Source organism: Bos javanicus, chromosome 16, assembly GCF_032452875.1.
Source record: "Bos javanicus breed banteng chromosome 16, ARS-OSU_banteng_1.0, whole genome shotgun sequence".
NCBI lineage: Eukaryota > Metazoa > Chordata > Mammalia > Artiodactyla > Bovidae > Bos > Bos javanicus.
This window is the reverse complement of record NC_083883.1, coordinates 64,294,618-64,318,972: the sequence shown is the minus strand read 5'-3', so window position 1 is coordinate 64,318,972 and position 24,355 is coordinate 64,294,618. Positions and strand designations below refer to the sequence as shown.

Genomic DNA, 24,355 nt, shown 5'->3' with positions numbered 1-24,355 from the left:
TCTTATCAGTATTATACTTCAGGATGGTTACATATAAAAGAACAACAATGAATGTAGTTTTTTGGGCCTGTGTGTCTTTATTTCAGTTTTATCTTTAAGAAAAAGAATGATAGATTTGATTTGTTTTTTCTTCTTTGAAACACTGCATGTTATCACTTATATGTGGAATCTAAAAAATTAAAAAAAAATGAATATAACAGAACATAAACAGATTCACGGATATAGAGAATAAGCTAGTGGTTATCAATGGGAAGAGGGGAGGGAGGTGGCACAAAACAGGAGGAGGGGATGAAGAGATATGAACTATGTATAAGATAAATAAGATATAAGGATATGTTGTTGGATAAAGAAATGGCAACACACTCTAGTAATCTTGCCTGGAAAAACTGCATGGACAGAGGAGCCTGGTGGGCTGGTGTTCATGGGGTTGCAAGAATCGGACCTGACTTTGTGACTTCACCACGACCACCAAGGATGTATTATATAGCACAGGGAATATAGTCTTATATTAACTTTATATAATATAATATATAATAATATATAATATAATATAGTAATTTATAATAACTTTAAGTGGATTATAGTCCATAAAAATACTGAATCACTATGCCCTATATCTGAGACAAATCTAATGGAAATTAACTATACTTCAACTTTTAAAAGTGGATTTATTATTATTCTCTGCTTTCACCGTCTTCAGCTTTGTCTCAATACTGCCCCATGTGGCCGCTGCTCTGTTCTGCTTTCTCAGGGAGAGAGCAGTCTCTTCCCCAAACCTAAGATTCTAAAGGGTAAAGGAAACAATTTCGGGAGGGGAGAATGCATACCAGGAGAGTTTTTGCCGTGGAAGAAAGTCTTGATTACGTTTTCAAAGAGAGAATTATAAATCTTTTCATTTGTCTCAACGCTGATCTTCTGTATGGCGACCAGGAACTGCAATGGGGTTTCAGCCCTCCGTTCTCTGAGGAACTCCCTGAAGAACTCCAAGTGCTGTGTGTTTAGGAGGACTTCTGTCAAGTTTCTGGAAAACAAGAAAGCATCATTGGCAGAGAGAGAGAGACGGTGACCCTGGATTCTGCTCCAGTTAGGGAATGGGGAAGGGCCTCTGCCAGACTTCAGGGCTTTGGACTGTGACTGAAGAGCAGAGTGGATAAATTGGTTACTCTGCTTGTTTCCTAGAGATTAACTTAATGTACCCATCTTGGTCTAATCATTTGACAACGCCAATGGAAGAAGAGAAGGAGTATTTTAAAGGGGCTTTTTTTTTTTTTTTTCCCAAGGAAAACTTCTTCCATTATGGATTCATTGGCAGTCATTTCAGCAAGACAGAGCATGAGTGACCAGCAGTTGTTAGATCAATATTTCTAAATTTCCACTGCTGATTTCTTCGTTCACTGTTTCTTGTGTACAGGGGTTGCCCTAATGTTTCAACTCAATTCTCCTGACTCTTGCCTTAGGATTTGTTTCTGCTAGGTAATCTCTACATCCTCTGTGGTTTCAGTTTTCATTGACATGAGGAAGTGACTTTCACTGTTATGGTGAAGCTATATCTCTAGTTTCTGTGAATTCCACTTCACAGTTTCAGCTGCCCATTGAACCTTATCTTTATGTCATTTGTCATTGGTAGAACCTTTCCATACAAATTCACAAGTTGTCCAACTTGTTCTTCTCCTGTTAAATACTTGTCTTGTTAAGAATGATGTTAGCTAGAAGTTTTTTCTTTTTATTTATTTATTTAATTGAAGGATGATTGCTTTACAATATTGGTTTGATTTCTCTCATTCATCAACGTGAATTAGCCATGAATTAGGTTCCTCTGTGTATGGGATTCTCCCAGCAAGAACACTGGAGTAGTTGCCATTTCCTTCTCCAGGGGATCTTACGAAGCCAGGGATCAACCCCCAGGGTTTCCTGCAACTCCTGCCTTGGCAGATAGATTCTTTTACCAGTGAGCCATGTGGGAAGCCCATGAATTAGCCACAGGTGTACATATGATCTCTCCCTCTTGAACCTCCCTCACATTTTCCACCCTTTCCCACCCCTTCAGGTTGTTACAGAGCCCCAGTTTGAGTTCCCTGAGTCAAACAGCAAATTTCCATTGGCTATCTATTTAATATATGGTAATGTATATGCTTTCCATTCATCTCACCCTCTCATAAATGTACTTTTAAAGAATGAGATGATTCCCTTCTAAGTTTATTGAGAATTTTTATCATAAATGGATGCTAGATTTTATAAAATGCTTTTAATGCATCAATCGAGATACTTGTGTGAAGTTTTTTCCCTTATTTTATTAACATGATGCATTGTATTAATTTATTTTCAGATGCATTATTTGCATTCCTGGAATAAATCCCACTTGGTTATGGTATATAATCCTTTTTAAATGTGGTTGAATTTGGTTTGCTAATATTTGATTGAGGATTTTCATACCTAGGTTTGAGAGGGTTATTGGTCTGCGGTTTTCTTATGATAATTTTGTTTGGCTTTGGGATCAGGATAATACTTGCTGCCTCATAAACATATTAGAAGTGTTTCTTTTTCCTCTATTTCCTCAAAGAGTTTGTAGACTATTGGTAGCATTTATTCTTTAAATATTTCATAGCTTTCTCCAGTGAAGCCATCTGTCTAGAATTTTATCTGTGAGATTTTAAATTATTAATCCAATTTCTTATCTTGATATAGAGATTTACTCACATTTTCTATTTCTTGAGTCAGTTTCAGAAATTTGGGTATTTCTAGAAATTGCTCTATTTCATCTAATTGTCATTGTCATACTCCATGCATTTTCTTACAAACAGGTTAGTTTCTTTAGGGTCAGTGGTCCTCTCTTCTGGTCCAGGTTTTGGAAATCTGTGTCATCTCGCTTTTCCCCTTTTGTCAGTATAGTTAATGGTTTATCAATTTTGTTAATCTTTACAAAAAACTTATTTGTGCTTGGATTTTCTCATTTTTCTTCTCTTCATATTATTGATTTCCACTCGTTTATTATTTACTTCCTTCTACTTCCCCCGAGTTTAGTCTGAATATATCATTCCACCACCTTTAGTCTCCATTGTTTTTTTAATTGAAGTATGGCTGATTTATAATATTATATTAGTTTCAGATATATAATATAGTATTCACAGACTTGAAAATACTAAATTTTCAAATAGACTTGAAAATCTGTTAAAACACAGAATACACAGGGTGAAGGGACATAAAACATAATAGTAGAAAGCTAGATTGGGGTAATTCCTGGGTGGTCTAGTGGTTAGGATTCCACACTTTCACTGCCAAGGGTGCAGGTTCAATCCCTAGTCAGGGAATTAAGTTCCCACAGCTGCATGGAGTGATCAAAAAATAAATAAATAAAAATAAATAAATAAAATAAAAAAGAGAGAGAGAGAAGGAAAAGACAAGACTTCTTTTATATTCAACTAAACTGCTGCTGCTAAGTCATTTCAGTCGTGTCCGACTCTATGCGATCCCATAGATGGAAGCCCACCAGGCTCCCCCAACTGTGGGATTCTCCAGGCAAGAGTACTGGAGTGGGCTGCCATTTCCTTCTCCAATAAATGAAAGTGAAAAGTGAAAGTGAAGTCGCTCAGTCGTGTCCGACTCTTAGCGACCCCATGGACTGCAGCCTACTAGGCTCCGCCATCCATGGAATTTTCCAGGCAAGAGTACTGGAGTGGGGTGCCATTGCCTTCTCCATCAACTAAACTAGGAACTACATATTTCTGTAGACATAGTGGAGAGTGGTGAATAGTACAAACTGGAACAGCAAAAGGAATAAATGATTGAATTTCAGGGAATAATTCCAGTTCCTTAAAAGGGATAAATGATTGAACTTCAGGGAATAATTTTAGTTCCTTGAAGAGGAGGAAGCTCCATCTAGAGAATTTAGAAGAGACAGAGGACTTATAACCCTCAATGAACATTATCAGTAACTGAAAACATACTTCTGGAAGCTTTCTCTATACAAAATATTCTGCCAGTGACATTGACTAACAAATTTGTATGTGCTAATACATCTCTATCATCTATAAGAGAACCTTTCATACAGCCAGTCATTAATAGATAATACTAAATTAAAAAAATAAGTGCCTGAATGAATGGCGTGCATAAGAAAATTATCATCAAGTTGAGAAGGTGGAAAACATACTTAAAAAATTAAAAAGTAGTAAAAAATAGAACATGGTAAGTTCTTGTATTTTAAAGGTTTATTACTTCAGAGGAGGTAGAAGTCATAGCAGATATACAACTGGAGAACTTTATTTTGTAGAGATGGAACTTATGCTAAGGTGAGTGGAAAGAAAGCGTGGGCATTTCTGAAAGAAAAGATCACAGACTCTTTGTCTAGCATTGGGAACTTAAAGGCTGAGACAAGAAGTAAGGAGCTAGTTAGGAGACTACCACAGCTGTATGCAATCCACAAAAACACAATCTGGCAAGGACATCCATACAAAAATGTTTCTTGGGGTACTAGTCATAGCAATGAAAAAGTAAAGATAATATACATGTCCATTAAAATATATAGTTAAATAAACCATGCAACATCCATAGTATGGAAGAAGGTAAATCTATTTATATTGACATGAAAGGATATCCATGATAACTTGTTAAGTTTTAAAAAGTTATTGTATAATATACATTGCATGGTGCAAATTTTAGAAAATAAATAGTGATTTAAAATAACAAAGTATCCCTGTGCATGCACAGTATGATTAAGGACAGCGTGTGCATGAACATATTGTTGTTACCAGATCCTATGTCTTACCTGGGTCTTATCGAAGGCTTCCTCACATTAGCCCTTTTAAAGAATGACATTCTCCTTTTTGAGGGTAAAACCATCTTTGGTTCTCTGAAAACTTCTACAGTAAAATCTAAAAATAAAATTACAAAAGTGAGGAACATCATATTATAAAGAACACTGCAGACAGTAAGAAAGAACAAAGTACGAAGGACATTATCATACATTGAATGCATGTAGGAAAATCCAAAGTCCCCAGTGGCCAGTGGCCTGAGATAGCAGCTGTTATGGGGACTTGCTCCCTAAAACTCTCCTTCATGGATCACAGTCTTGTTGTGGCAAAGGGACTTATGTAACTCTACGAAGCTATGAGCCATGCTGTGCAGGGCCACCCAAGATGGATGGGTCATAGTGAAGAGTTCTGACAAAACCTGGTCCACTGGAGAAGGAAATGGTAACCCACTCCAGTATTTTGACTGGACTAACCCATGAACAGTATAAAAAAGCAAAAAGATATGACACCGGAATATGAACCCCCCCAGGTTGGAAGGTGTCCAGTACACTACTGAAGAAGAACAGAGGACAATTACTAATAGCTCCAGTAACAGTGAAGCAGCTGGGCCAATGGAAACAATGCTCAGTTGTGGACATATCTGGTGGTAAAAGGCTGATGCTATAAAGAAAATATTGCATAGGAACCTGGAATGTTAGGTTCATGAATCAAGGTAAATAGGACATGGCCAAGAAGGAGATGGCAAGAGTGAACATTGACATCTTCAGTTCAGTTCAGTTCAGTGGCTCAGTTGTGTCTGACTCTTTGTGACCCCATGAATCACAACACAACAGGCCTCACTGTTCATCACCAACTCCCAGAGTTCACCCAAACTCATGTCCATCGAGTCGGTGATGCCATCCAGTCATCTCATCCTTTGTCGTCCCCTTCTCTTCCTGCCCCCAATCCCTCCCAGTATCAGGGTCTTTTCCAATGAGTCAACTCTTTGCATGAAGTGGCCAAAGTACTGGAGTTTCAGCTTTAGCATCATTCCTTCCAAAGAAATCCCAGGGCTGATCTCCTTCAGAATGGACTGGTTGGATCTCCTTGCAGTCCAAGGGACTCTCAAGAGTCTTCTCCAACACCACAGTTCAAAAGCATCAATTCTTTGGCACTTAGCTTTCTTCACAGTCCAACTCTCACATTCATACATGAACACTGGAAAAACCATAGCCTTGACTAGATGGACCTTAGTTGGCAAAGTAATGTCTCTGCTTTTGAATATGCTCTCTAGGTTGGTCATAACTTTCCTTCCAAGAAGTAAGTGTCTTTTAATTTCATGGCTGCAATCACCATCTGCAGTGATTTTGGAGCCCCCCAAAATAAAGTCTGACACTGTTTCCACTGTTTCCCCATCTATTTCCCATGAAGTGATGGGACCAGATGCCATGATCTTCGTTTTCTGAATGTTGAGCTTTAAGCCAACTTTTTCACTGTCCTCTTTCACTTTCATCAAGAGGCTTTTGAGTTCCTCTTCACTTTCTGCCATAAGGGTGGTATCATCTGCATATCTGAGGTTATTGATATTTCTCCCGGCATTCTTGATTCTAGCTTGTGCTTCTTCCAGCCCAGCGTTTCTCGTGATGTACTCTGCATAGAAGTTAAATAAGCAGGGTGACAATATACAGCCTTGACATACTCCTTTTCCTATTTTGAACCAGTCTGTTGTTCCCTGTCCAGTTCTAACTGTTGCTTCCTGACCTGCATATAGATTTCTCAAGAGGCAGGTCAGGTGGTCTGGTATTCCCATCTCTTTCAGAAATTTCCACAGTTTATTGTGATCCACACAGTCAAAGGCTTTGGCATCTTAGGTATCAGTGAACTAAAATGGATGGGAATGGGCAAATTTAATTCAGAAGTTCATTATATCTACTACTGTGGGCAAGAATCCCTTAGAAGAAATGGAGTAGCCCTTACAGTCAACAAAAGAGTCTGAAATACAGTACTTGGGTGCATCTCAGAAACAACAGAATGATCTTGGTTCATTTCCAAGGCAAACCATTCAACATCACAGTCATCCAAGTCTATGCTCTTACCACTGAAGCAAAAGCAGCTTAAGTTGACCAGTTCTATGAAGACCTACAAGACTCTCCAGAACTAACACCAAAAAAGATGTAGTTTTCATCATAAGGGATTGGAACACAAAAGTAGGAAATTAAGAAATATGCAGAATAACAGGTAAGTTTGGCCCTGAAGTACAAAATGAAACAGGGCAAAGGCTAAGAGAATTTTGTCAAGAAAATAAGCTGGTCACAGCAAACATCCTTTTCCAACAATGCAAGAGATGACTTTACACATGGACGGCACCCAATGGTCAATACAGTAATCAGATTATGTTCTTTGCAGCCAAAGATGGAGAAGCTCCATACAGTCAGCAAACACAAGATCTGGAGCTGATGGTGGCTCATGAGTTCCTTAGTGTAAAATTCAGATTTAAATTGAAGAAAGTAGGGAAAACCAGTAGGCCATTCAGGTATGACCTAAATCAAATCCTTTGGGATTATACAGTGGAGGTGACGAAAAGATTCAAGGGGTTAGATCTGATAGACAGAGTGCCTGAAGAACTATGGACAGAGGTTCGTAACACTGTATAGGAGGCAGTGACCAAAACCATCCCAAAGAAAAAGACATGCAATAAGGCAAAATGATTGTCTGAGGAGGCCTTACAAATAGCTGAAACAAAGAAGAGAGGTGAAAGGCAAAGGAGGAAGGGAAAGATACACACAACTGAAGGCAGAGTTCCAAAGAAGAGCAAGGAGGGATAAGAAAGCCTTCTTAAGTGAACAATGCAAAGAAATAGAGGAAAACAATAGAATGGGAAAGACCAGAGATCTCTTCAAGAAAATTGGGGATACCAAGGGTGCATTTCATGCAAAGATGGGCATAATAAAGGACAGAAATGGCAAGGACTAAACAGAAGCAGAAGATATTAAGAAGAGGTGGCAAGGATGCACAGAAGAATTGTACAAAATAGGTCTTAATGATCCGGATAACCATGATGGTGTGGTCACACCTAGAGCCAGACATCCTGGAGTGTGAAATCAAGTGGGCCCTAGGAAACATACTACAAACAAAGCTAGTGGAGGTGATGAAATTCCAGCTGAGCCATTTCAAATCCTAAAAGATGATGCTGTTAAAGTGCTGCACTAAGTACTATATATTAGCTACTGAATATACTGACTTTATATATAAAAACACATATAGATTATAAGTATATGGATAGAGAAAAATATGCTATGCCAACACTAGTCAAAAGGAAGGAAGAGGACTTCCCTAGTAGTTCAATGGTTAAGAATCTGCTTGGCAATGCAGAGGACACAGGTTCTATTCCTGGTTGGGGAAGATTCCACATGCAACTAAGCCCATGCACCACAACCACTGAGCCCTCACTCTACAGCTCATGCTTTGCAATGAGAAGCCATGGCAATAAGAAGCCCACAGGCTGCGACTAGAGAGTAGCCCCCACTAGCCTCAACTAGAGAAAGCCCGTGCACAGCAATGAAGACCCAGCATAGCCAAAAGTAAGTTTTTTTTTTTTTAAAGAAGAGTATTAATTTTATACAGAACAGTCTTCAGAGAAAGGAGAGATATACATAATGATAAAGGGGTCAACTCTCTAAGAAGATACAACAATTTTTAACATACACGTGTGTGAACAAAACAAGAGTTCTATGTGCGACAGAACTACAAGGAGGAAAATGTAAATCCACTTTCAAAGTTGGACACTTCAACACTCCTCTGTCACAGACGGAAAGATCCAGCAGGCAGAATATCAATAAGGATCTAGTTGAAATCAACAAAACCATCAATCAACTGGAGCAATCAACTAGATAGCTACAAACCATTTTATCAAACAACAGTAGAACACACTTTTTGCTGAAGCTCACGTGAAACATTTACCGGTGCTGAACACATTCTGGGCCATACACATACCTTACAAAATTTAAATGAATAGAAACCATACGTCTGCTGTCAGACCACAAAGCACTTGACAGAAAGATAGCTGGAAAATCTCAAAACACATGGAGATTTAAAAACATACTTCTAATAACACATGGCTCAAAGAAGAAAATTTTAAAGTATTTTAAATTAAATAAAAATGAAAGCACAACTTATCAAAATTTGGGAGGTGAGAAAAATAGCAATGAGAGGAAAATGTATAGCATTTCATGCATATATAAAAATAGAAAAAAGATCATCTAAATCAATCCTCTAAGTTTCTACCTTAGGAAAGTGAAAAAAGAAGAGCAAATAAAATCCAAAGTAAGCAGAAGAGAAGAAATAATAGAACTTAGAGCAGGATTCAATGAAATTGTAAGGAAATCAATAGAGAAAATCAATGAAGACAAACATGGTTCTTTGAAAAAATCAATAATATCAATAAGTCTCTGGCTAGACTAAGAAAAACAGAGAGAGGACACAGATTACTTGTATCAGAAATGAAAGCAAGACTATCACTACAGATACCATAGATATAAAAAGGGTAAGAAAAGAATACTAAGAACAACTCCATGTCACATTTTGAAACCATAGATGAAATGGATCAATTCCTTGAAAGGCACAATTTACCGAAAGTCATACAAAAAGAAACAGACGATCAGAATATATATATACATTTGAAATATGAAGATCTTCGTATTGTATCTCAAAGCCCATCAATAAACAACCACTAAGAAAGAGGCACTAAAGGACCAAGAAGACGGAGGGACTTAGCCAGTTGATGTCAGCAAGTCTGGTATCACAGTCCATCTGAAATCACTGTCTGTCACAGTCTACCCTAGCATTGGCACAATGAGCTCATGAACAGAGTAGGTGGGTGAAACGGATGGAGGCTGTGTATGGACCCAGTAGCATGGGCCCCATACTCATTAAGGCTGATTTAGCTACCAATGTTGCCAAATGTTCAACTTGCCAGCAAGAGACAAACACTAAAACTCACATATTTCAACATCCTTCACGGAAAACTAGCTACTCACTTGGTGGCAATTTGATGACATTGGACCTTTTTATTCTGGAAGGGGCAGCTGTATTGGATTGGAACTGACATGTATTCCTAACTGTGAGGTTTCAGCTAGCATTGATATTTGGGGCTTAGAAGTGTTTGATCCCCTGAATAGGATCCCCCGTAACACTGCCTCTGATCAAGAGATACACTTACAGTAAAGCGGATTGGCAAAGGGCATACAGTAGTTGGATCCACTAGTTTTGTCACCTATGAGAGCTGCTGGCCTGGTAGAGTAACAAAGCCATTTTTTGAAGGTCTAGCTGTCTGTCACACCAGCTTGGAGATGATACTTTTTGAAAAATGAGGCATCATCCTCCAGGAAAAACCGAAGACCATAATATGAAGCTGTGGCCCTCAGTGAGTCGAATATTGAATATGAGAATCAAGGGATGACAGTAGAAGAGATCCATTTATCATCAGTTTTGGTGACCTACTTAGGGAAATGTTTAATCTTTACAACTTAAGGTTCTGTGGATCTGGACCAGCGCTGTCCAATAGAAATATAATGGGAGCCACATGTATTATATAAATTTAAAATTTCTAGCAGTCAGATTTAAAAAACTAAAAGGAAAAGAGTGAAATTAATTTTAGTAATGTGCTTTATTTAACCTATTGGTACCAGCTATATTTCAAGAGCTCAATGGCCACAATTGGACTAGTGGCTCCTGTATTGGACTGTGCCAGCTTGGAGGTCCAGGATCCCAGAGTGGGAATGCTATGACTAGGGACACAGTAGGAGCTCAGTCACTTCAAGTTCCTTATGCCAGAGGCCAGGGAGGCAAAGGAGTCACTGCACTGGCGGGGCCATTGACTGTGGTCACCAGTTACGTAGCAGGGGCTGTGCAGAATGCACTTGGCCCTCTTGGTATTCCCGTGTCCAATTGTGATGGTAAAGCAACAGGTGAGCAGCCACAGCCTGAGAAGTCATGATGATCAAGGGCTCATGTCTCTCAGAAAGTCTAGGTTATCTTGCCAAGTAAGTCCCCTGAGACCAGCAGAACCACTAGCAGAACCATAGAAGGAATCTGTCATGAGCAGAAAAGCAAGGAGAAAAGGAGTATTTGTTGTGATCTCCAGACAAGCTGTAATAGTGTGTGTCAGCCTTTCTTACATAAGTTCCCTAGGAAAGGAAGCCACCAGACTCCTGGAAGAACTGTTACAAGATGGGGTAAAATTTCCTTACAAAGTAAGTGGACAATACTGAGTGCTCTGGTGCATGCCTTAGCTCATTTCTTTAGGAGCAAAGCACTCATTTTCCCAGCTGCCTGGAGTTACTGGCTGCTGCCACAGGTGAGGTCCTCTCTGGAAGTGTCTTTGGCCAAAGGGCACTGCCTGACCCAAGGTTATGTCCTCCCAAAGTCAGTCACATCCCATTTGAGTCAGTGAGGAGGTACAAGTTTCTTGCCTCAATGAGGGACAACTCTGAAGGGCTATCTTAGCTTTAGAGCTTCCTATAGGATCTGCTGATGTTTATCATAACTACCTCACAGTTCAGCATCTACCTCTACCCAGTTCTGCTTTCCTCATGCCCATATGGGTGTTATTTCTAAGAACATACCCCCCAACAAATCTCCTTTCACAAAACTATGACTCCAGAAATCTTGGTAGGAGACAAATCTGTATTGTTGAAAACCCCAGAGTGATAAATAAGTAAGAAGGTAGGAATTAACAATTTCATCATCGTCTTCATTCATTTACAATTGCATCTGACTTTCATGATGCCCTTCTTTGGCTTTGTAGGAGAAAAGACAGACATGGTCATTCTCTGCTGACCATCCTTTTTTTGATTTATGCCTCTTGTGGTTTTGAGATTCTCTCTTACCTGGTTGTCTCACATCCATCCTTGAGTTTAAACACTTACCTATATGAGGTACTTTTTCACAATATATTTTGTAGTCCTCACTGATCTTCTCTATGGCCACCTTTGGATACTTATAACAGAGTTCCTCAAAGGCCATTTTCTCTATGTCTATCAAATAAGGGAAAACAAAAATGGAGTCTTGTTGTCTACTGTGGTTTCAAAGATTCACGCACTTTTTTTTTTTTTTGCAAGTATTGTCTTTAAAATGCTATTTAAGTAGGACAATAGTGTTTTACTGGAATGTCTATATAGAAAATACAAGTTTCCTAGGCCAAATCAGAAGCAAGAAAATACTGCCTCCCCTATCCTCTAGAATGGGGGCTTTTGCCCTTCTTGGGGAGACCTGACCCGTGGAAATTTTCTGCTTAAGGGTAACTGATATGACTTCGGAAGAGGCACTAAGTGTTAACATGTATACTAGAAGTAATCCATCCAAATGAATATGGACCCTTTCAAACCCCATCTGGTATAGGGAGGAGCTGCAAATGCATTCAAACATTCTGCTGTTGCACCAAAAAATTTGATGCAATTACCTTCAGAATTGACAACTCATATCTCTGAATATCAATAGTTGTGAATAATTGTCCTTTGAGAGTGAATTATTTTTTTCTAAAGGTAGTTATAGATCATGTCTAGTCATGCATGGTGAATTGGGAGGGAATGACTTTCTGTATTCAAAATGAGATGGGACTGTAAGGCTGAGGCAGCAAGAAAAGTTTTAATGAGGTATTACTGCTGCTAAGCTGCTAAGTCACTTTAGTCATGTCCAACTCTGTGCGACCCCATAGACGGCAGCCCACCAGGCTCCCCATCCCTGGGATTCTCCAGGCAAGAACACTGGAGTGGGTTGCCATTTCCTTCTCTAATGCAGGAAAGTGAAAAGTGAAAGGGAAGTCACTCAGTCGTGTCTGACCCTCAGCGACCCCATGGACTGCAGCCTACCAGGCTCCTCTGCCCATGGGATTTTCCAGGCAAGAGTACTGGAGTGGGGTGCCATTGCCCAGGCAACCCTAAAGGAAATCAGTCCTGAATATTCATTGGAAGGATGAATATGAACTGATGCTGGTTGAAACTCCAATATTTTGGCCACCTGATGCTAAGAACTGACTCACTTGGAAAAGACACTGATGCTGGGAAAGATAGAAGGTAGAAGGAGAAGGCGATGACAGAGGATGAGATGGTTGGATGGCATCACCGACTTGATGGACATGAGTTTGAGTAAGCTCCAGGAGTTGCTGATGGACAGGGAAGTCTGGCGTGCTGTATCCATGGGGTCGCAGAGAGTTGGACACAACTAAGCAACTTAACTGATACTGATAGGCAATGGCAGAATAGCAGCACTGTGCCTACCAAGGTCAAAACACTCATTTGTGTTATGAGCGCTGAGATTTAGGGTAAATCTCATCACCCACAGTTTCCCTGAAACTCTCTAGGGCAGTCCAGGACTTTTGCAGGTTATACTGGTGGGATCTAGAAGGAATATGGGGTGTGGCCCTCTGAATGTCAGTGTCCTTAGGTCAGCATTGTCACTGTTATCATTACCATCTCTCAGTCAGAAGACTGCAGTGGTAAAAGCAGTGGATTATTGCCGCTATCGATTCAGTTTTCTAGTCTTTCATCAATCCCTCCTTTGCTGAGAAACCCTGGGCAAGACTCTTACCTCGGCTCAGTTTCTCTACAAGAAATATAAGAGTATTCTAGCTCTGATGCTCAGAGAGTTTATGGCATAGTCTGAGTGGAGGCATCAGCCTACTTGGGGAGTCAGGGCCCGGACTTGGACAAATGCACAGGAGGCCCTTCATTGGGGTAGATTTGCATTTCAAGAAAGCAATGGCAGAGGGTATGCTGGAGGGAGGGAGGGGGCATCTCCATGGAGGTGATTACCACTCTTCCTGATCCCTCCTGGCATTTCATGGCCATCAAGGGGAATGCCCCTGCCCAGCATGTGTAGGGTCAAATTTATCAGCCATCCTTTCTTTCATTTTTCTCTTGATTCCTGGGAGAGGATTTGGAATGTTTGGGATTTAGAGAAGGGGAAATCCTAAGGTAAACCAGATGGCCTGTTCATGCTAGCTTTTAATAATTCATGCCCGAGTATGTTCCAAAGGGCAAGCACCCAAACAACCTGCTTTGTACACAGAGTGCACATCAAAGTTTTAAAAGAGGTGAGGGTTACATTTTTTAGTGGAATCTAACAAGTACTACTTGTTGAGGACCTACTTGCTGTGCAAATGCATTACCACCTATCCTTTCAACAATGCCATCATCCCCATTCTGTAGATGAGGAAATGAGACTCAGGGAGATACAGTGGCTGGCCAAGTAAGCTCACAGAGCAAAGGAGTGGTGGAAATGAATTTTCAAAGATCTTGATTATAAATTTCATGGCTGCAATCACCATCTGCAGTGATTTTGGAGCCCCAAAAAATAAAGTCAGCCACTGTTTCCCCATCCATTTGCCATGAAGTGGGCTCCAAAATCACTGCAGATGGTGACTGCAGCCATGAAATTAAAAGACGCTTACTCCTTGGAAGGAAAGTTATGACCAACCTAGACAGCATATTCGGAGAAGGCAATGGCACCTCACTCCAGTACTTTGTCTGGAAAATCCCATGGATGGAGGAGCCTGGTAGGCTGCAGTCCGTGGGGTCGCTAAGAGTCAGACACGACTGAGCGACTTCACTTTCATGAATTGGAGAAGGAAATGGCAACCCACTGCAGTGTTCTTGCCTGGAGAATCCCAGGGATGGGGGAACCTGGTGGCTGCCGTCTATGGGATCACACAGAGTCGGACACGACTGAAGTGACTTAGCAGCAGCAGCAGACAGCATATTAAAAATCAGAGACATTACTTTGCCAACAAAGGTCTGTCTAGTCAAGGCTCTGGTTTTTCCAGTAGTCATGTATGGATGTGAAAGTTGTACTATAAAGAAAGCTGAGCGCCAAATAATTGATGCTTTTGAACTGTGGTGTTGGAGAAGGCTCTCGAGAGTCCCTTGGACTGCAAGGAGATCCAACCAGTCCATCCTAAAGGAGATCAGTCCTGGGTGTTCATTGGAAGAACTGATGTTGAAGCTGAAACTCCAGTCCTTTGGCCACCTGATGCAAAGAGCTGACTCATTTGAAAAAGACCCTGATGCTGGGAAAGATTGAGGGCAGGAGGAGAAGGGGACAACAGAGGGTGAGATGGCTGGATGGCATCGCCGACTCGATGGACATGGGTTTGAGTGGACTCTGGGAGTTGGTGATGGACAGGGAGGCCTGGTGTGGTGTGATTCATGGGGTTGCAAAGAGTTGGACATGACTGAGTGACGGAATTGAACTGAACTGAGGGTGAGATGGCTGGATGGCATCGCCGACTCGATGGACATGGGTTTGAGTGGACTCTGGGAGTTGGTGATGGACAGGGAGGCCTGGTGTGGTGTGATTCATGGGGTTGCAAAGAGTCAGACACGACTGAGTGACTGAACTGATTACTAATACATATGTCATTACTCAATAGAATGTCAAAAAACAGTTATTACCAGTTTTTACAAAATGAAATGGAATAACATAGAGAGTATGAGAGTATATAATCTTATGTAATAAGGACAGGTGTTGCTTTGTGAAAAAATTTTAATATATATTTATACACACACATACATTTACAGGTATATGTTTCCCAAAATGAAGTCAAAAGTATTTATTGTGCTTTGAAGTTTGAGAAATATTGCAGTACTCTGACTGCCTCAGCACTGATAATTAAAGCAGTTTGTTCAATTTGAACAACAGTGGCTACTCTTACTATTGCCAAATGTTATGTTAATAGCTTTCATGGATGGTCTTGGGTCATCTTCACAACAAGCCTATTATTCCCGTTTTACAGTTGAGAGAAACAGGGCTTGAAGATAGGTTAAATACATTGTTCAGGTTCACACAGTCACTAGCAGAGCTAGGATATAACCCAGATCTGTGGGACAGCAGAGCCTTGTGTTCCTAACCAAGGCTCTCCACTGCCTGGGTGGCTGGTGTGTTATGTTGGGGGAAGCGAGTGGCTGTTAAAAATATATTCACAGAAATGTCTTAGACCTGATTCTGGGGAGGAATGGCACATGTTTTTCAGATGCATGAAATGGAGTAATCACTATATAACTGTGATGATGTCTTGGTGGTCATGAGCCTGGTCAAACTTGAGTTCTCTGGTTCCCTTTCAGAGCCAGTGGGGGCCTCTGCAGTCAGTCAGTCTGGATTCAGATCTTGACTCTGCCACTTACTGTGTGACCTTGGAAATGTAACTTGTCCTTTCTATGCCTCAGTTATCCTGTACTTACCTCACATGTTATTTGGAAGATCAAATGAGGTCCTCTTTACCACCTTTGCATTGCATAGTGCTGACACATAGTAAATACTTAAAGTTAAAATACTAATACTTCACAGCTGCTTGTATGTAAGGATAAAAAAAAAGTTATGGTGACTGACCTTACCTGCCAGAAACACTGGAGACTTCCTTTCTACCCGGAGGGACCCACCTTGCTTCAGATCCTCAGTAGCTATCTTTTGCCATTGCATAGATTCCATTTCTTCCATGTTAGCCAAACCCTGGCTTAACTCCAGTGATTCCTCAAATCTCTTGTAAAGAAGAATGATATCTTCTTTGCTTATAGATTCTTTTTTATGCCACTTGGTCCTGATGAGCCTGCTCTGAGTCTAAGAGAAGGAGATGGTAGCAGACAGCATTTGCTATAGAAACTAGGCCAGAAGCAAGATTTTTACAGCTTGGTCCTTCTTTGCCTCCCTGTCACATGGACTCTGATTATTTTCAGTTTGTTAAGAACTATTGTTCCTTTACAGATACACACACACACACACACACAGACACACACACACCCCATATATACCACACATCTTCGAATCAAACTCTTTCTCTATAAATGAGAAATTCTATATGAATGTGACTTCTTCAAAGTGAGCTTATGCACTTGGATCTTTTTCCTTGAGAGGTTTCTCTTTAGACCATCAGAGCCCATCAACCCCAGATAGAAAAATTGATAGAAAAATACTTAACATTTCATTAACTTTAACAAAGAGCACTTCTGAAAGAGCAGTAACTCCCTTTTCTTCCCTCAACCTCATGATTCCTCCCCAACTCAAAGTCCCTCCTACTGTAAAAACGAGAAACCAGTAGTCCTCTTCATCCAGGAATTCAGTATACCAGGGGCTTAGGATCTGAAATCCAAATACAACATAAGCATTATGAAGAGATGCTTGCTGCCTCTGTCCTGCTAGTATTCACATGGGAGAAGAGAAGGCTGCAGATTCTGGATTCTCTAATTTGGAGATATGGAATAGCAAACATTAGCCATGACCAACCAGGAAGTATTCCTTTGCCTCTCTGAATATGACAGCTTCTGTCACAGCCTCTCTCTGAATCTCAGAGAACAGTGATTGATATTTACTTAAGAAGAGGCTTCCCTAGTAGCTCAGACAGTAAAAAGTTTGCCTATAGTGCAGAAGACCAGGGTTCAATCCCTGGGTCAGAAAGATCCCCTGGAGAAGGGAATGGCAATCCACTCCAGTATTCTTGCCTGGCAAATTCCATGGACAGAGGAGCCTGGCAAGCTACAGTCTGTGGGGTCACAAAGAGTCGGACACGACTGAGCGACTAACATCTTCACTTTCACTTTGAGAAGAGAAACAACAAATCCTTTACTGAAGGGCAATTATTTGACATCTAATACTTATTTATTCGTTTGTAAAGTACTATCTCATTGAATTCTTAAAAGGGTCCTGGAAACCAAGCGTCTCTTTTTGGTATGTCTATTCTTAACGTCTCCCACTTGAAGACCTTACCCAGTTGAATACTTCATCAGATTAAAACAAACAAATAAACAACAACCAAAAAAATCCCACGAGTCAGTGCTTAGCTAGATTGATTTATCTGCGCTTACTTTCATTCATTTATTTATTTGATGACTATTTTCTGAGTGCCTCCAGACACTGTGCACATGACTGAAAATACAGAGACCAATAAGCTACAAGCCTAGTTCTCAAGGAGTTCACTTTCTAGTATGACTCATGCTATGATAGAGGTGAGAACAAAGTTCTTTGGGAGCAGAGAAGAGGAAATAACTAGCTATGTTTTGAGTTCAGAAAATCCAAGTAAAGTTCATAAAGGCAAGAAGAATTAAATCACAATTTATACCTTGCAGTATAAGTAGGAGCTCACCATCCTGACATGGAGTAAAGAGCATTCAGCTAATTGGAAGAGATTAAGCAAAGAGACAGAGAAGGGAAAGAAAATGTATGAGAACAATGAGTATTCCAGGATGGTTGAGCTGTAGCTTTCTTGTAAAGAGTTCAGAGCTGGGGCAATGGCAAGGAATGAGGTAGAGAAGGCCGATTGAGACAATGTATAAGGAACTTGAATGGTTTGATAAGTAGTCTGGACATTATTTTATGGGCAATAAGTTGCTTATAATAATTTAAAAGGAACGTAAGATTGTCTCCAGAAATTGCCCAAGTCATGCTGCCAAAAGGTGAGTTTAAGAGCATGAGTTTTAATAACTTTATCAGATCTCCTAGGCTTCTGAGTAAAGTATATTCCTGAAAGAATTCAACTCAGTGATTGAATAATAGCAATCTCTAATGTAACATAGTGATGGATAAGCTCTAAATATATATGTATCAAATATTAAAAATCAACATGTGAAATGAGTATTCCATGGATGTCTATTTAGATTTCAAAGATTTATGAGTGGCGACATCAGCATCATGGTAGAAGATGCTCCCTTGTCTCTCTCCTTCAATGTACAACTAGTGAACACCCACAATTCAACAAATGCATCTCTGTCCAACACACCAGGATGCTCACGGGGTCCACCCATCTGTACACTAAAGATGGGTGGACTGGCAGAAGCATCCACAACTCCAGCTCCTTCTCTCCCTTCCCTCCCGGCACCTGATCCAGGTGTTCCCGGACACAGTGGAGACGTCCATCATCCCAGTGCCCCAGGAAGTGATGCCAGTGACAGCAGCGGTACCACCAGCAGCAAGGTACCAGACACCCCGGAAGCGCAAGCAGCAACCATGAGGACACCAGTGGCAACTCTAGCAGAGGCGGTGGAGGATGGAAAGTGCCAATTCTCAAACACAGCCAGAGGCACTCAGGTAAGAGAAAGCGAAAACTTGTGCTGTATCACCTCCTACTAAGAAACAAAAGAAAAGCCCCTAAGTACCAACGTTTTGAATTGTTGTTGTTTCGTCGCTAAGTCATGTAACAGCTCTTTTGTGACCCCATGGACTGTAGCCTGCCAGACTGTAGCCTGGAATTCTCCAGGCAAGAGTACTGGAGAGGGTTGCCATTTCCTTCTCCAGGGGATCTTCCCAATTCAGGGATCGAACCCGTATCTCCTCCATTGACAGGTGGATTCTTTACCTCTGAGCCACCAGGGAAGCCCTTTGAATTGTTATAATCAAGTTTTAAACCTTTACCTAAATAGGGATGTTTGCTACTAATATTCAAATGCATTGGCAGAGGAACAACTTATCAAGCACTATGAAGAACACAGTCACACGGTATCATTAAAAGAAAATGATGGTTCTCCAGAAACCATGTCTCCACTGAAGTCATGAAATATTACAATCTGAGAATTCAAAATCGTATCATGAAGAAAATCAGTGAGCTGTAAGAAAAAATCAGAAAAGCAATTCAATGAGTTCAGGAATAACATTACTGAACAGAGGAATACTTTACCAAAGAGACTGAAACTCTAAAAAAAAAATCAAACAAAAATTCTGAACCTGAAGAACTCGATAAATGAGATGACGAATGCATTAGAAAGCACTGGAGGGAATTCCCTGGCAGTCAAGTGGTTTAGGACTCCATGCTTTCCCTGCTGTGGGCCCAGTACAGTCCCAGGTTGGAGAGCTAAAGTCCTATAAGCCACATGGCATGGCTAAGGAAAAAAGGGAAAAAAGCACTGAAAATAGAGCAGACTCTATTGAAGAGAAGATTAGCACACTCAAAGATAGAAATCCAGAAATGATCCAGAGAGAAGAGAGAGAACTAAGAACTTAAAAAGAAGAAGAAAAAGGAGAAGAGGAGGAGGATGAGGTAGAAAAAGGACAAGAGTTTCTACAAGAGCTATGTGATTTCATTAGGAAGGGCAACATAAAGCATATCCCAGAAGGAGAAAAGAAGGGAAAGAGAGCAGTGAGTTTATTTAAAGAAATACTATAAACCTGGGGAAGGAACTGGATATACAAGTTCATGAAGCTAAGAGAATACCTAATCATCACGCCTCAACACAAAAGGATATTCTCCAAAACACATTGTTTTAAAACCGTCCAAATTTGATGACAAAGAATTTTAAATGAAGCCAGAGGGAAAAATAATGGTAACCTACACAGGAACCCCCATTAGGCAGCCAGCAGATTTCTCCTATCAATTATCTAATAATAAGTAAAATAATATCTAAAAACACCATGATTGTTTTTTAAAATTTAACCTACTATTTTTATTTTTCTATAGTTCTTTTTAGTTAGAATGTTAAGAGTTTCCTTCAGAATTGAGTTTGTCCATCACTGGGTACTTTCTTGGCCTCTCCTCAGGACAGTGTGTAAGGAGTTAGATAGCAAATATTTTAGTCTGTGTGGGCCACAGACCAAACTGTCTATTGCAATGATTTAACTGTGTAGTTGTAGCACATGACAGCACATAAACAAATGGGCATCAGATCAGATCAGATCAGTCACTCAGTCGTGTCCGACCCTTTGTGACCCCAAGAATCGCAGCACGCCAGGCCTCCCTGTTCATCACCAACTCCCGGAGTTCACTCAGATTCACTTCCATCGAGTCAGTGATGCCATCCAGCCATCTCATCCTCTGTCGTCCCCTTCTCCTCCTGTCCCCAGTCCCTCCCAGCATCAGAGTCTTTTCCAATGAGTCAACTCTTCGCATGAGGTGGCCAAAATACTGGAGTTTCAGCTTTAGCATCATTCCTTCCAAAGAAATCCCAGGGCTGATCTCCTTCAGAATGGACTGGTTGGATCTCCTTGCAGTCCAAGGGACTCTCAAGAGTCTTCTCCAACACCATAGTTCAAAAGCATCAATTCTTCAGCGTTCAGCCTTCTTCACAGTCCAACTCTCACATCCATACATGACCACTGGAAAAACCATAGCCTTGACTAGACGAACCTTTGTTGGCAAAGTAATATTTCTGCTTTTGAATATGCTATCTAGGTTGGTCATAACTTTCCTTCCAAGGAGTAAGCGTTTTTTAATTTCATGGCTGCAGTCACCATCTGCAGTGATTTTGGAGCCCAGAAAAATAAAGTCTGACACTGTTCCCAGGTTTCCCCATCTATTTCCCATGAAGTGATGGGACCGGATGCCATGATCTTTGTTTTCTGAATGTTGAGCTTTAAGCCAACTTTTTCACTCTCCTCTTTCACTTTCATCAAGAGGCTTTTTAGTTCCTCTTCACTTTCTGCCATAAGGGTGGTGTCATCTGCATATCTGAGGTTATTGATATTTCTCCTGGCAATCTTGATTCCAGCTTGTGTTTCTTCCAGTCCAGCGTTTCTCATGATGTACTCTGCATATAAGTTAAATAAACAGGGTGACAATATACAGCCTTGACGAACTCCTTTTCCTATTTGGAACCAGTCTATTGTTCCATGTCCAGTTCTAACTGTTGCTTCCTGACCTGCATACAAATTTCTCAAGAGGCAGGTCAGGTGGTCTGGTATTCCCATCTCTTGAAGAATTTTCCACAGTTTATTGTGATCCACATAGTCAAAGGCTTTGGCATAGTCAATAAAGCAGAAACAGATGCTTTTCTGGAACTCTCTTGCTTTTTCTGTGATCCAGCGGATGTTGTCAGTTTGATCTCTGGTTCCTCTGCCTTTTCTAAAACCAGCTTGAACATCAGGAAGATCACGGTTCACATATTGCTGAAGCCTGGCTTGGAGAATTTTGAGCATTACTTTACTAGCGTGTGAGATGAGTGCAATTGTGCGGTAGCTGAGCATTCTTTGGCATTGCCTTTCTTTGGGATTGGAATGAAAAGTGACCTTTTCCAGTCCTGTGGCCACTGCTGAGTTTTCCAAATTTGCTGGCATATTGAGTGCAGCACTTTCACAGCATCATCTTTCAGGATTTGGAATAGCACGGCTATGTTGTAATAAAACTTTATTTATGGACACAGAAATTTGAATTTCGTATAACACCCATGTGATCTGACGCATTTTTCTTTTGATGTTTTTTTCCTACTGTTACAAAGTGTAAAACCAGGGAGTTCCCTGGCAGCCCAGTGGTTAAGGCTCCACATTTTCACTGCAGAAGGCAGGGGTTCAATCCCTGATCAGAGAAACTAAGATTCCACAAGGCTACAACAGCCCCAAAAAAACCAGCCCCCAAAACCCACAGCAGCAACAACCTGTCAGTGAAGATATTGGTGTAAAACCAGTCTTAGCTCGCTGGCTATGTAAATACATGAGGTAAGCTGGATTTGGCTCCAGGACTGGAGTTTGCTGGCTTTGCAGCAGACTAGGGGAATCTGGATGCTGGCTCTGCACTTGCCAGGAGACCACAGTGAGACCTTAGACCTTGCTCTGTCATCTGTACAATGAGAGTGGAAGCTGAGGGAACTTCCAGGGCTTCCTCTGATGCTAAGGTTCTATGGATCTGATTAAGGGGCGTTAAGAGGATGAACGTTTGTGAGCCACCACTTGTCGGACGCTGCGCACACAGTGCCTTTCTCTGAGGGGGCTGTTGCGATCCCCATTGTAATGTTGAGGAGGCAAGGACAAAGGGGCCCCACAGCCCTCTACGTCAGATAAAACAATTTGAAAGTGGAGAAGTTGGCCTTCAAACCCACAGCTGTCTGCTCTCGTCACTAGAACTCAATGCCCTTTGTGTCTCCAATCTTACTTCTTCTCTTTGAAAAGGAAACGTTTTATTGTTGTAAAATATATATATAACATGAACTTTGCCATTTCAACCATTTTTTTACATGTACAATTCAGAGGCATTAATTACATGCATTATATATTATACAGCTATTACCACTGTCTATTTCCAAAACTTTTTCATAACCCCACATGGAAATTCTGTACTAATTAAGCAACAATTCCCCATTTTCTTTGCCCCCAGCCCCTGGTAACTGTGAATCTATTTTCCATTAGATTTTCTCTTAATTAAGGAACTTCCAGTTTAATTTCTTGTCATCAGTGTTGGTCTCCTTGTCTATGAAATTCCATATCCCTGACATCTTCAGCACTGTCTCTCAATCTTCCTTTCTCTGGTTAGAAAACAAGAGCTGCTTTAAGACTGATGCTGTCTTCCACATCTTTCCCTTTTCATTTATTTGCCTTTTACAGTATAGTATCCTCAACATTTCTATAAATTTATTGAATTCACAAATATAATAACAAAATATGATTTTATCCCAATTCTCATTTTACGTCTGAGGACAAAGAGACCTAGGAAAACTAAAGAATTTGGACTTCCTAGTTTGTTCAAGACCACCTAGCCAAATGGTGATAAAACCAGGATTTAAAACTTCCCCTATATTCCACATGGATTCTGTTTTCACATAAGTGAATCAGAAGTTAGGAAATAGACGTATATTAGCTGGCGTGCTATCAGTATTCAACAAAAGGTAACTGGATAATTGGAGGATGGTTGAACGGATGGATGAAAATGAGAGTTCTTACAGAAACAAGTGTCTCAAACCAGAAAATATTGCCCTGAGCAAAGCCCAAAGTAAGGATCATCTCCAGTTGGGATTAACTGATTCAACAAATGACTGCTGAAAGTACTATTGAGCACTCAACACTACACTGCCAGTAGCTTTCTAGATGCTTGGAGACTAGTGACAAAACATGAAAACCTCTGCCCTCATGAGGAGAAGGAAAAGAAGCAAAATAAGTTAAAAAAAAATCTATCTCTATAACACACACGTATATAACATATATACATATTGTGCATTTATTTAAATATAATACAAGTATATGTGTATATAACAGATGGACACTGTACACACAAATGCATACATGTACATTATAAGGATTATACATGCATACACACGAAGTGTATGTATGTATGTGTGGAAGGATACATACATGGCTCCAGATCACGGTAAGTGCTAAGGAAAAAGTAAAATGGGGATAGGGCTGAAGTTTTATGTAAAGTGGGCAAGTAAGGCCTCACTGAGATGACTTGAGCAAAAACCTGAGGGAGGCAGGGACTCAGTCGTACGGGGATCCACACATTACACGCAGCGGGAGCAGCGCGGCTGAGCTGGCATGTGTCTGGCATGACCAAAGTGATGAGCATGGGGGCAGAGGAAGGTGAAGCCAGAGAGGAGAGGCAGAGGACAGACACTGCAGGCCTTGTTGGTTTTAGCAAGGACTTTGGCTTTTACTGGAGACAGCCATCTGTCTTCAATGTCCTCACTTTTATTTTCAGTTAAATCATACAACTTACGTTGTGGCCAGTGTGGAAATGGATCTGCTGAGGGTCAAGAGCAGATCCAGAGGCATCAGCCAGGAAGCCATTGCAGTGAACCAGGTGAGTTTGGACAGAGCTTGGATAAGAGTGGTTATAACAGGTGAAGGGAGGAATATCAGATTTTGCGTATTTTCAGGGTTGGACCAACTGAATTCACCCACAGACTAGACACGAGTGTGAGACAAAGAGGTGAGTCATAAATGATATCAAG

The 24,355-nt window shown here is 40.7% G+C and overlaps 1 protein-coding gene across 4 annotated transcripts in view; it reads right to left on the bottom strand.

The window, feature by feature from the left end:
- Window positions 1–24,355, bottom strand: part of RGSL1 (regulator of G protein signaling like 1) — a 60,391-nt gene that overhangs the window by 21,688 nt on the left and 14,348 nt on the right. For all 4 annotated transcript variants that reach the window (XM_061383403.1, XM_061383405.1, XM_061383404.1 and 1 more), the window contains 5 exons: window positions 16,794–16,856; window positions 16,115–16,337; window positions 11,654–11,761; window positions 4,763–4,868; window positions 828–1,021 (listed from right to left, as the gene is read on the bottom strand). In XM_061383403.1, coding sequence (XP_061239387.1) covers window positions 828–1,021; window positions 4,763–4,868; window positions 11,654–11,761; window positions 16,115–16,337; window positions 16,794–16,856 — 694 coding nt within the window. The remainder of the gene's footprint in view (window positions 1–827; window positions 1,022–4,762; window positions 4,869–11,653; window positions 11,762–16,114; window positions 16,338–16,793; window positions 16,857–24,355) is intronic.